The 14,030-nt window shown below is 37.6% G+C and overlaps 1 protein-coding gene across 1 annotated transcript; it reads right to left on the bottom strand.

The window, feature by feature from the left end:
* Positions 4,476–8,834, bottom strand: LOC107616247. The gene is made up of 2 exons (XM_016318229.1): positions 5,043–8,834; positions 4,476–4,916 (listed from the first exon to the last, which is right to left on the bottom strand). Exons 1-2 carry the CDS (start codon positions 8,832–8,834, stop codon positions 4,476–4,478), a joined length of 4,233 nt encoding a protein of 1,410 aa, XP_016173715.1.

Below are 14,030 nucleotides of genomic sequence, written 5' to 3'. Positions count from 1 at the left end.
TATAAATTGTAAGATTCAAATAAATCGGTCACTTTTATCCATATATAATCGACTACGTCTAATAGGATAAGATAGATTTTGCTTCTTTAATTTTTGGGGGCGCATTATTATTAAGAATTAGTTTAATTAATTTTTGAGTCATAAACTAACATTATCTGAACCCAAAGATAATATTGAAAATCAAGGAATGGTTGAATTGACCAATTAATATAAAGGAACAAGAATATTGTATGCTTATTTATTTTAACATTTTATTACATTGTTTTGCTAACTTTAATAGTAGTTGAATTAATCTTGGCATGAGCTCACTCGTTCTTGTGATTTTTATGTGCAACTTGGAGTTAGTTTAATTTTAATTATTCATCAAATCTTTCTAATTTGTTTGTTGGTCAACTATTCAACTTGTTTTAGTTTTGAGGTGATTCTTTCGTTGGACTTTGAGCTGTTCTTGAATTAACGCCGTTATTCGGTTAAAAAAACTGAATAATTTCGAGTTTTTGGGCTCTTTATTCTTTAAAGGAAAAAGAAATAAAAATATTTTAAATTAACCTTTTTGGTCAATGTTGATAGTTTTGACTTTACAACTTTAAACGTGCAAGCCGTGTGTGAATGGATAAGAACGACCAAGAGCTCAAACTAAAAGTATATACGGGTCAACATTATTGTACCCAGAAAAAGAAAAAGAAATGAGAAATTATATTTGATCCCTTCTCCTTTTCCTTTTTAAAATCCTAATTCTTAAATTATATTTACTATCTGCAAAACGTTGGTATGGCTTAAATAATTCGGTGTTTTCGATTTATTTTATTTTTTAAATTAATAATTATAAATTGGACGGTCTAATTTGTAATTTTGAAAATAAAAAAATTTTTAATGTTAAATCGGACCGTCTGATTTTCATTTTAACAAATTAAAAAAAATACGTCAGATTTAAATAAAACACCATATAAAAAAAAATACCAAATCTATCAATAACAATATATTACACATATATTTAATCAATCTAAAAAAATTAACCGCAAAACTTTCCCTTCTCTTTTTTTTTTGTTCTCTGAAATTAGTACACTTTTCAATTTTTTTATTATCAATTTAAGACAAAATTTTCGTGAGAGACTACTATAGATCTGAGAATATAATTTTAAAAACATAATTAAACAACTAGTAATTTCAAAGACTTTTTTTAATTTCAAATATAATTTCAAAAACACTTTAAAAAGTTGTTAACTCGTTTTCTCCATTTACTAATAAAAGCTTTCACACAAGAATGAAGACATCATTCACCGATCAGCAAAAAGTTTTCTGACGTATATACGATTTAAATCTACTACTTCTACTATTCTTATACTGTACAATTTAGAAAACATCATCATCATTATTATTATTATTATTATTATTATTATTATTATTATTATTCCGTCCAAACCAGCCGAGGTATAGGTCCCCAACGAGATTCGCTTAGTTCCAGGAGTTGTGCGTCGTCAGGGAGGTAGTCTCCAAAGGTAACCTCGGTGTGGTGAAACACGACGGCGGGAGCACCTACAAAAAGCACTCCGACGTTCAAGTAAGAATGTGAGTTATGAGAAAATAAGAGAAGTAAATCAGAGTGAGTTCTGTGACCTGTCTCTCTTAGGTTGTTTTTACCCTTATTTTATAGATGATTGGAGCGTCAAGTATTGCCTGATTTGTTCCGATATTGGTGGCTTGGATGATGAGTTCTGTTTTCGCAAGTAACGTCTATGGGATAGTGTATAACTCACGTGCGTGATTGTTTCAGTTTTGGTTTGTTTGTTTCCGAGATTCATGGTCGGATTGTTGTTGTTGATGCTAATCCCGAGCTTAGCGGGGTACACGTCATAGCCCCCAAGCTCGGCTGGCATTGCATGTAAATGATAGACGAGCTTATTGAGTTGCTTTCGTTGTGTCTGGGCCGCTCGGGCCGCTCCAAAAGTGGTCTTCAATGGTGTTAACTGGTCTTGGAAGGCGTTGCTATTGCTTTTCTTGCAAAACGTGCCCGCTTTTAATGCTTTTATTTGCCGTTTGGGTTATCCACGCTTGTTTAACGGTTGTGAGGTATTTACCCACTAAGTTAGTGGGCTTGCAATAATTTTCCTTTGGGAATTTCGTTGCTGTTTCAAATTCTTTCTGACCTTTGCCATGACTTCTAAAGGTTCGTTTTTTCCTCTGTAGTCTGTTTTCTTTTCTCTATTCTTTCTTCTGGGATGGCGAGGGATAAAGAAAAAGATAAAGTTGTGGAGGAGGATGAATCTAATCCCTATTACTGGGTTCATGATGATGTGAGGACCCGCTCCTCTTCGTTTGTTAGTGCCGACTCCATTAGTGAGCTTCGTAGCTTGCATGTTGTGAAGGAGGGATCTGGTATTGCGGTTGAGTTCCTTCCCTGTTCTAGTGAAGATAGGGTTTGCGAGAGTAGGGGGGATTGGCAGTATTTCTATTTTTATACTCCTTGTCTTATTGAGCTTCACGTTAGGTTCCCGTTTTCTGCATTTGAATGTGATGTGTTAACCCAGTTGAACTGTGCGCCTTCACAGTTACACCCTAACTCTTGGGCGTTTTTGCGTGCTTTCCAGTGTTTAATGAGCTTTCTTTCTGTCCCTTGTTCTCTTGCCGTCTTTTTCTCGTTGTTTCAGGCGAAAGGGGTTCGAAAGGGGTTATGGGTATGTCTGAGCAGTTACCCTGGTCGATCTCTCTTCCTTCTTTATAAGTCTTCCTTTAAAAACTTTAAATCTTTGTTTGTAAAGGTGAGGTCGGTGGAATCTGAATACCCCTTCTATCTAGATGACGAGTTGGTAGAGAGATTTCCCTTATACTGGTGTTCGGAACCTTGTCAGATTCTTGAAGCTGTTGAACGGAGTGAGGAGGAGGAGCGGTTACTAGATTTTTTGGTTGAGAGTTTTGCTGGGGGGGAGTGTTTGTCTATTCCTGACCTTCTTCGCTATTATGACTCTGGTGATATGGATGGTTTGAAAGCATATTTAGGTATTTCTTGACTATTTTGTGTTTGTTTCTCACTTGCTTTATTTATTCTGATCTTTTGTCTTCTGTGTACGTGGACGGGTACCTCTTCTTGATCCAGGGCGTCTTCAGACTTTTCTAAAAAAGAAAAAGGAAAGACTCACCGATGCCTCTCTGGCAGTAAATGAGGGGGGAGGTGATATTGCTCAATCTGTTGCTCAGGCTGCGTCTTCCTTTAAGAGGAAGAGGGATAATGTTGAAAAATCTGTGGAGGTGATCTCGGAGGAAGTAAGGGAAGTTGTTGGAGGTGGTGGGGTTGCTTTTGATCGTCAGAGAAAGCTCCATGGCTTTATTCCTGGCTCTGGATCGCATTCCTTGTGGAGTGATCAATTTGACTTTGCCGATCTTTCTGATAAGGTGTCTCAATACCCTGGAGATATGCTCATGACTCGCCGTGTTGGCATGGAGTCTCTTGGTAAATTTGTTCAGGTAATGCCTGCTATAGTTCGAGCATTTTGGTATACTTTTTCCTTGCCTTTTGACTTTTTGTGGTTTTTTATGTTTGTGTAGATTGTTGCTTCTCGTCTGATGTGTGTTGGTCGAACCACCGAGCTTATCGGTGCCGAGCAACAGGGGATTGTGAATCGAGTTGCCGATCTGGAGAAGTCGCATAATATGAGGATAGATGAGTTGGAAAAGGCTGCTAAGGAGAAAGATGATGCTGTTATCAGCGCTTTGGCTAGGGCAAAGGATTCCGAAGAGGAGGTGACTCGCTTAAGGGATCAGATCCGTTTGCTGCAAGCCGAAGTTATGGAACATGATGTGGCCAAAGGTCGGCTCACTTCTCGTGTTCATGAGTTGGATGAGCATGGTATGGAGATGTTCTCCTATGGATTTGAACGAGCTGTGAGTCAGATCGCTGTGCTGGCCCCGGATTTTGACAGTGATCAGCTTGATATGACTAAGATAGTTGTTGGTGGAAAATTAGTTGTAGATGGAACTGCGGAGGAGCACGATGAGAACGCTCCTCCCTCTTAGTTTGTGTATGATTGTCTATTATTGACTATTTTCTTTTGTTTGACCGAGGTTTGGTCTTGTTTTGTTGATATTTTGAACTATTTTGCTTTGGCCGAGGTTTAGGCCAAGTTAATGATGTCACTTTGTTTTTGATTTTGTATACATCGTTCTCCTTTGTATTTTGTTTGTTAGGCTTAGATTTGAGAGAAACATTCGATAATTTGAATATATTGGGCGTCCGGCCTCGTTAAAACCCTTGCTTAGGCAAAACCCTTTTTGGGAAAAAAGCTCTAAGGGGGGAAAAGAGTGCCTTCATCCGCTGATTGTACAATTTATGATCTATACACTTTCAATGAGGAAACATTCCAGTTTCCTGACACTGGGCTGCCCTGTAATGTCTGTAGTTGGTAAGCCCCCATTCCGAGTACTTTTGCTATTCGAAAGGGTCCCTCCCAGTTCGCGGCGAGCTTGCCGTGTGAAGGAGGTCATCTTGCGTCTTCAGTTCGTCTGAGGACAAGATCGTCTTCTGAGAAAGTCCTCGGGACGACTTTGCTATTGTGTCTTCTTGCAGCCAATTGTTTCATGGCTCTTTGTTTGATTGCTGCGATATCCCTATCTTCTTCGATGAGGTCAAGCTCGGCCCCTCTTACGAGAGTGTTGTTTTGTTCGTCGTATAGCTCGGTCCTAACCGTGGGTGTTCCGACTTCTACTGGGATCAGTGCCTCTGCCCCGTATACCAACCTGAAAGGTGTTTCACCAGTGGTTGTTTGTATTGTAGTGTTGTAGCTCCATAGTATTTCTGGGATTAGCTCGGCCCATTCACCCTTCGCATTGTCAAGTTTTCTCTTTATTGCCTGCAATATAACTCGGTTAGCAGCTTCGGCTCGCCCATTGGTTTGTGGGTGTTCGACCGAGCTAAAATAGTGCTGTATATTAAAATTGCTTAAAAATGTGCCGAGGTTATTATCGGTAAATTGTCTACCGTTATCTCATATTATTTCTCTTGGTATTCCAAATCGGCATATTATGTTTTTCCATATAAAAGATCTTACCTTTTCGGCTGTTATCTTTGCTAAGGGTTGCGCTTCTATCCATTTTGAGAAGTAGTCAATTGATACTAAAAGAAATTTTACCTGACCTGGTGCTACTGGAAATGGGCCGAGGATATCGAGTCCCCATCTCTGAAAAGGCCAGCTTACCTCCATACTGTGCAATAGCTCGGCTGGCTTCGTAGAAATGGCCTCATGCTTTTGGCATTTGTCGCATTTCTTGACCTTTGCTATGCAATCTCTTTTCATGGTCGGCCAAAAATATCTTGTTTGGACGATTTTTGCGGCTAGGGCTCTCCCTCCGATGTGGTTTCCGCATACGCCTTCATGTACTTCGTTCATTACTTCTCTTGCCTCCTCGTTGTTCAGGCATTTCAGTAACGGTTGTGAGATGCCCCGCTTATACAGTTCTCCTGCTACGCTTGTATATAGGCTTGCCCTTCGTCTGAAGTGTTGTGGATTAAGCTCATTTTTAGGCACGGTACCTGTATTGATGTACTCAAGAAAGGGCGTTCTCCAGTCATGGAGATGGTTAATGTTTGTTATAGATATAAATTCAATGCTGGGTTTTTTGAGTGTCAGTTGTGTTAGTGCTGATGCTTGTGTGTCTACCCTAGTGGATGCAAGTTTAGATAATACGTCGGCTCTAGTGTTCTTTTCTCTATGTACATGTAGAATGGTGAATGAACTGAATTTCGAAATAAGATCCTTTGCTATCAGCCAGTAACGCTCTAGCAAGGGATCTTTTACCTGGTATTCTCCTCGGATTTGTTGGACTACCAAGAGGGAATCACAGTGTGCTGTCAGACTTTGTATCTGGAGGTTGAGGGCGAGCTTGAGTCCGGCTATGAGGGCTTCATATTCGGCCTGGTTATTGCTTGCTGAGAAGTGGAATTGTAGCGACTGTTCGGCCACTACGTTTTCTCCTTCTTTCAGAATCACTCCGGCTCCGCTTCCTTCTCGGCTGGATGCCCCGTCTACATGTAGCTCCCAGTGCTTGTTGTGTTCGGCCGAGGTTAATTCTGATATGAAGTCGGCTAGGATTTGTGCCTTTAGTGCCGACCTTGGTTGAAACTGGATATCGAATTCTGAGAGCTCTATGGACCATTTGGTCAGTCGTCCAGCTAATTCCGGTTTTGTTAGTATTTGTCGTAATGGTTGGTTTGTTCGTACTATTATCGTGTGGCTTTGAAAGTAATGTCTAAGTCTCCTCGCCGTTGTTACAAGCGCTAAAGCTAGCCGTTCAATTCTTGGGTACCTTTGTTCTGTTGGCTGCATGACTCTGCTGACGAAGTATACTGGTTGTTGTGCTTTCCCTGACTCGATCATTAAGGCCGAGCTTATAGAATGCTCGGAAGCGGATAGGTATAAGTATAAGGGCTTGCCAATTTCAGGTCTTTGTAGTACTGGAGGTGATGATAAGACGACTTTGAGTTCAGCGAAAGCTTTTTCACATTCTTCTGTCCATAGAAACTTTTTGTTCTTTGTTATTGTTTGGAAGAAATGATATGATCGGCTCGATACTGATGGTAGGAACCGGGATAATGCTGCTATTCTCCCTGCTAGCTGTTGTACTTCTTTGACTGTTTTGGGGCTTGCCATGCTGAGTATTGCCTTACATTTTTCTGGGTTCGCCTCTATACCTCGTGATGTTAGCATGAATCCGAGGAATTTTCCCCCTCGTACTCCAAAAGCACATTTTTTTGGGTTGAGCCTCATTCTGTATGTTCGGACTTGTTCAAATACTTCTTTAAGATCATCGCAGTGTGACTTCCCATGGGTGGTCTTGGCGACAATATCATCCATATAGATCTCCATGTTCCGACCTATCTGATGATGGAACACCTTGTCCATCAGTCGCTGGTATGTTGCACCTGCATTCTTTAGTCCAAATGGCATTACTCTATAACAAAAATTTCCATGCTCGGTTATAAACGCGGTTTTGCTTTGGTCTTCTGGGTGCATGAGTATCTGGTTGTAACCAGAGTATGCATCCATGAAGCTCAAGCTTTTGTAACCTGAGGCACTGTCTACAAGTTTATCGATGCATGGTAGAGGATAAGCATCCTTGGGGCATGCTTTATTTAAATCTGTGAAGTCGACGCACATGCGCCATTTACCTGAATTTTTTCTTACCATTACTACGTTCGAGAGCCATGTAGTGAATCTGATTTCTTTGATGAAGTTGGCTTTAAGTAGCTTTTCGGTTTCTTCCAGTGCGGCCTTTGATTTGTCTGCTCTGAGATTCCTCTTTTTCTGAGCTATAGGTCGGCTTGCCTTGTTCGTGGCGAGTTTATGGCAGATAATGCTCGGATCTATTCCTGGTATATTTGCCGGGGTCCATGCAAATAGGTCGGCGTTGTCTTGCAACACTTTCACCAGTTCTGATCTTTCCTTTCCCTGTAGTGCCTGGCCGACGTATGTGAACCGTTCTGGTTTCTCTGTCAGTGGGATTTTCTGGAGCTCGTCTGCTGGTTGAGGCCTCTCTTGGGTGTCCTCGTGCGGATCAAGCTCTGCCAAGGACAGTACCTCTGTTGCGTTATGGATTGCTTTGACTTCTTGCTGGAACTCTAGTCTTGGAGCCGACCTTTTCAGGCTTGCGTTGTAACATTGCCGAGCTTGTTGTCGGTCTGAGTGAAGTGTCGCTATTTTTCCGTCCTGTGCCTGAAATTTTACACATAGATGAAAGGTTGAAACTACTGCCCTGAACATGTTCAGAGCAGGTCTTCCGAGAATAATGTTATAAGGACTAGGGCAGTCAACTATAAGGTATTGTATGTCGATGGTTCGTGACAATGGGTGGTTTCCCATCATTGTCTTCAACCATATGTAGCCCTTAATCGGTACTCTTTCTCCGGAGAATCCGACTAATTCTCCGAATGAAGGTTGTATAAGTTTTTCAGATATTTGCATTTTTAGAAAAGTAGTGTAAAACAGAACATCGGCACTACTACCTGGGTCCAAGAGGACTTTTCTTACCAGTAACTCGCCTGTTTGGATAGAAATTACCACTGGGTCGTCTGAGTGTGGTGCGGCCGAGCATATGTCCCTCTGGTTGAAAACGATTTCTAGGTTTGATATGTCCTTGTTGTTATGTGGTGTTGTCCCTTCTATTGCAAGCATCGTGCGATAGTTACGTTTTCTCGCCGAAGTTGTTTCTCCTCCTCCGGCGAATCCTCCTGATATGGTGTTTATGATCCCTTTAGGTGGTGTGCTGTTTGGCCATTTGTTGGTTTCTTTTGCTCCTGAGGTCTGTTGGCGTTCCTCTCTATCGTTCTCTTTATGCTTCCTTCCCTCGATGTATTTATCTAGGAGGCCCTGCCGGGCCAATCTTTCTAATAGGTCCTTGGCTATTATACATTCGCCGGTTGTGTGGCCGTACTTTTGGTGGAAAGCACAGTGCTTGCTTTTGTCGACGAATCTCTGGTCTTGATAGCTCCCGGCCCTTGTTGGTGGTTTTATGATTTTGGCGTTGAGTATTTCTTTGATTATCCTTTCCCTTATTGTGTTGAACCTGGTGTAATTGTCAAATTTTGGGGTTAGCTTGAAGGGTCTCTTGAGGTCCTTGATGTTTGCCGACCTTGTGGATTTTTCATCCTCTCTTTTATGTTGTCTCTTTTCTGTCTTTTCGGTTTCGCGGAGCTCTTCGATCTCCATCTGCCCTGCCGCCCTTTCTCGGAACTCTTCCAATGTCTTTGGCTTTGTTACTGCAATTGTTTCCCTGAATTTTCCGGGTCGGAGTCCTGCCTTTATGACGTGCAGATGGACGGCGGGGTCTAAGTCGGGTATTTCCATTGTCGCTTCTGCAAACCTGGTTAGGTAGTCTTTCAAGTTCTCCTGGGGTCCTTAGTGAATGGTGCCGAGGTAGTCCGATCCATGTACATATATCCTCGCTGCAGCAAAGTAGTCTATGAAGGATTTTGCTAATTCCTCGAAAGAAGAGATTGATCCCGCAGGTAGTTTTGAGAACCAAAGCAGGGCTGCGCCATCGAGGTAAGTAGGAAAGGCCCTGCAAAGGACGGGTTTGTTATTAGGACCATTAAAGAACATCATAGATTGAAATTTCTTGATGTGAGCCCGGGGGCCACCAATCCCCTTATATGGCTCGAGGGAAGAAGGTAATGTGAAATGCTTTGGCATCTGGTAGTTGGTGATCTCCTCAAAGAATGGGTTGTCCAAGGTCAGCTTCTCCCTTGGTGGGTCAATACTCAGTAGGTCTGTTTTTCCTTTATGACCGTTGTCTTCACGTTTACTGGCGTCATTTTGGTTGGTTAGTTCGGCCAGCCTTTTGACTTCCGCTTGCAGTTCGGCCATTTGAGCCATGAGCTCGGCCTGAGTGTTTTGATGGACTCCATTATCAGCCATGCGTGAAGGTTGAGAATCTCTGCGTAAAAAGAAAACACGAGGTGCTATACAAAAGAAAGAGTGGGGTCAGTGTAACGGGCCCCACGGTGGGCGCCAAATGTTCCGTCCAAACCAGCCGAAGTATAGGTCCCCAACGAGATTCGCTTAGTTCCAGGAGTTGTGCGTCGTCAGGGAGGTAGTCTCCAAAGGTAACCTCGGTGTGGTGAAACACGACGGCGGGAGCACCTGCAAAAAGCACTCCGACGCTCAAGTAAGAATGTGAGTTATGATAAAATAAGAGAAGTAAATCAGAGTGAGTTCTGTGACCTGTCTCTCTTAGGTTGTTTTTACCCTTATTTTATAGATGACTGGAGCGTCGAGTATTGCCTGATTTGTTCTGATATTGGTGGCTTGGATGATGAGTTCTGTTTTCGCAAGTAACGTCTATGGGATAGTGTATAACTCACGTGCGTGATTGTTTCAGTTTTGGTTTGTTTGTTTCCGAGATTCATGGTCGGATTGTTGTTGTTGATGCTAATCCCGAGCTTAGCGGGGTACACGTCATAGCCCCCAAGCTCGGCTGGCATTGTATGTAAATGATAGATTACATAATAGAATCTCTCCCCTTTTGTATTTGTTAGAAATAAGAGACTAAATTGGAGAAATAATTTATGTATTATTGAGTGTATTTAAGTTGTCTAGAATGATACAATATAAAAGAGTATTTATAGGTACTAAGAAAATCGTAATAATAAAGACGTAATCTCCTATAATAAATATTCAGATATACTAAATAATACTAATTGATCCTAATTGTTCCTAATTATATTCTAACAGTATTATTATTTTTTACAACATATATTTGCTTTAATTTATTTTTCAGAGTTCCTACTCTATACAATATAGTATCACTCTTCCCTCTACTGTTTATTCGTAATATTAATTTTTTTAATTATTGTGAGAGAAAATGGTGAAACCTAACACAATTAAACTGCTGTACTTGGTCGTAGTTAGGAATTTCGATGAATAAGGAGATAGCATTCATATGTGTTAAGTTTATTAACAATACTAAAGGTATCACAAAAAGAAGTAAGCTAGAACTTCTGAAATAATTGTGTGAACTCCATTACTCTTACACTTTTCTAAATTTCTTGAGAAGAGGACGGCAGATTTGAAGAATTTTGATGTGAAAGACTAACATTAATTAATAATAATGGTTTTGAAAAAGAAATTTAATGTAATTATTAAAATGATGTAATGTGGACGGTTCACATCCCATATAGTTTCTTCACTGTCAACTTGTTTGGATTACTCTTTCAACACGTTGCCTAATTGACACATTACAAGTATATATATATATATTATTATTCTCCACATACAAATCATCTTTTAATACAAATCTATATAAGTCATTTATATTCACGCGTGTACGTTTTTTTGGTGTTGTTACTTCTTCTTCTTTTTTTCGTTATTTTTCTCTTTCGTTAACGTCGTCACCAACACCACCTCCTCCTCCTCCTCTTCTTCTTCCTTCTTTTTTCATTTGAATTTCTTCTCCTCTTTCCTTTTTCTTCTTCTCCTTCATCATAAGTTATCTCGTTGTTGAAGATAATGAATAATTCAAATTTAGATTGTCAATTGAACCAGAACGAAATTGATTATTATTTTGAATTCAATCAAGTGGTTGAGGTGTGGTTCGATTCTAGTTAATTTTTCGTTAGTAGTTTATGATTATGTAGGTCATTGATGGTTTGAATTGAATGTAATGTAAAGGTTCTGCATTAAAGAAAATATTTTTCTGTATTTGCAGCAAATTTGGATGTAACACGAAGATATTTTGGTGTAATACAAATATATTTGAGTGTATTATTTAAGAATTTTCGGTGTATGCTGATAAGTTCTACATAATTCAAAACTCTTCTTCTTTCTCCTCCTCCTCATCTTCTACTGCTTCTTCTTCTTCTTCTTCTTTTTCATCATCATCATTATCTTTTTTTTTTATTCATTTTTTTCTTATTTTACCTTCTCAAGTTTTTTCTTATTTTACTCTTTTAACAATAATAAAAACAAAAAAAATCAAATAAAGAAGAAGAAGAAACACATAATACTGCAAAATTACTTGGAAGAGAATGAACTTACATTCATTCAACTAAAAGAAAGAAATAAATAAAGAGAAAAATAAGAAGAAAAAATGCAGCATTAGAGAAAATATTTTTCTATATTTGCAACAAATTTGAATGTAACACGAAAATATTCGAGTGTATTATTTAAGAATTTTCGGTGTATGTGCTAATAAGTTCTGCATAACTCAAAACTCTTCCTCTTTTTCCTCCTCATCTTCTGCTACTTCTTCTTCTTTTTTTCTTATTCATCTTTTCTTTTTTATTTTACCTTCTCAAGTATCTTCTTGTTTTACTCTTTTAACAAGAATAAAAAAAAATCAAACAAAGATGAAGAAAAAACACATAATGCTATAAAATTATTTAGAAGATGATGAACTTACATTTATTCAACAAAAAAAGGAATATGAAAAAGAAGAAAAAAAATACAGCATTAGAGAAAATATTTTTCTGTATTTGTAGCAAATTTGGGTATAATACGAAGATATTTAAGTTTATTGTTTAAGAATTTTTAGTGTATGTGTGTTGATAAGTTCTGTATAATTCAAAACTTTTCCTCTTCATCCTCCTCGTCTTCTGGTGCTTCTTCTTCTTTATCTTCTTATTTCATATTCTCATAATTCTTCTTGGGAGGAAAAAATTAAACAAAGAAGGAAAAATACATAATATTGCAAAATCAATAGAAAGAGGAGGAGGAAAAAAAATGCAGCAACAACAACAGTAATAAAAAAAACAACAATGAAGATGAAACACGCGAAAAAAGAAGGAAGAGAAACGCAAATGACGGATCCAACAAATTTATGTTGAGGGGGCAAAAATAATACACATTATTATCAAAAGATATATTAATTCAAATTTAATAAAATAAAAGTGCACATTAATTATTTGAATACAAAAAATAAAAAATAAAAAATTACATTAATTGCTAACTTTTTTTTCTTCAAATCTTGAAGGTACTTCTCTTCTTGTTTTCATATTTTGAAAATGTTAAATAATTATTTCATTATCAACTTGGTTGAATGTCTCTCTATATATGTAACCAAACAATCATTACTATTTTAAAATATTTTTTAATTACTATTTTTAAAAACAAAAAAAAATATATTCTAAATTAATAAATTGATCAATTGACTTTAGAAATTTATATGTAATATAATTACATATCATAAAATAGAACGAAAGATAAACAAATAAATAATAAGAATCACTAAATTGAATGATTATTATTTTAAAATATTTTTTCATTACTATTTTTAAAAACAAAAAATATATATTCTAAATTAATAAATTGATCAATTGACTTTAGAAATTTATATGCAATATAATTACATATAATAAAATAGAACGAAAGATAAACAAATAAATAATAAGAATCACTAAATTGAGAATAAAATAAAATATAAATTCATAAAGAGAATAAAAAAATAGATTAATACCTAAACTATAATTGCTTGAATTAAAATTTGCAATTGAAAATATCAAAAAGAGAAACAATAAAATTGAAAGATACATAGTCATAAAGAGGTATATAAAAAAGGGGGAATGCTAGGAGACTATGACTTTGTTGAACAATATGAACAACCACCAATCAAATAAAAACACACTACACCTCTAAATTAACCCTCTAAATTTTAATATTAAAATAACCATCCGTACACTAGTTAAATGAACATCCGATATATCTATTGTTTACATTCTTTAATATTTTCATTGTTTACCTATACTTTTCCATAAAAAAAATTAGAGGATTTAAAAAATTTACCTTTTAATAAAGAAAAGATAACCACTAAACAAAAAATAGAAAAAAAAGTTGAAAATATGAAACTAAGAAAAATGTTTAAGAGAATAAAGAAGTGGTGACGGTTGGAATTTGAGAATGGGAGAGATTAAATTTGATTAGGTTAACTAATAGTCAAAATAATAAAAAATAAAGTGAATTTGAGACTTTAAATAATCGGGCTTAGTTTATATATAATGTGTTTATTTAAATTAAAATGAGAGTGGGGTAAGTGCCCCCTTCTACCCTATGTAGGTCCGTCCCTAAGAAATGCAAAGAAGAAGGAGAAGAAGAAAAAAGAGGAGACAGCAAGCCCTTAGCAACTGCAATGCTGCTGGTAGGATGGCACTATGCAGCTGGGAATGAGTTGAAACCAATGTAGGGGCACCCTTTCTGTTTAATGCTCAATCTTAGTAGTAACTACTGACTAAGGAAAGAAGGAGAAGACAGTCTTCCCCCTTTTTCGTATGTGGGACTCTATCTTCTTGGGTTGATAATCGATCGTCTTTCACATTCTACAGCTGGTCAAAAAAATTTTTGTATGTGGATGACATTGTAATCTCAGGTTTATTGGAAATAGTAAAAAAAATAAGGCTAGCCTTCTTCTGAGCCAAGATTAAACGTAGTATTGGGGACCTTTCCATGGGTTTTAGTTTCATAACCAAAGTAGCAGGAGGAGAAACGCGAGATACAAAGAAGAACAACGTAATTTCACGTGTGCGTTATGTAAATGACTTATATAACTTGTAT

This window comes from Arachis ipaensis, chromosome B09, assembly GCF_000816755.2.
Source record: "Arachis ipaensis cultivar K30076 chromosome B09, Araip1.1, whole genome shotgun sequence".
NCBI classification, from domain to species: Eukaryota; Viridiplantae; Streptophyta; class Magnoliopsida; order Fabales; family Fabaceae; genus Arachis; species Arachis ipaensis.
Note: the sequence above shows the minus strand (reverse complement) of the source record. Positions and strands in the feature narration are given on the sequence as shown.

Coding starts and splice junctions, on each gene's coding strand:
- LOC107616247 (XM_016318229.1), bottom strand. CDS start 8,834: ATGGAAATACCCGACTTAGACCCCGCCGTCCATCTGCACGTCATAAAG. Junction 4,917..5,042: donor CAAAGATAACAGCCGAAAAG/GTAAGATCTTTT, acceptor TTTAATATACAG/CACTATTTTAGCTCGGTCGA.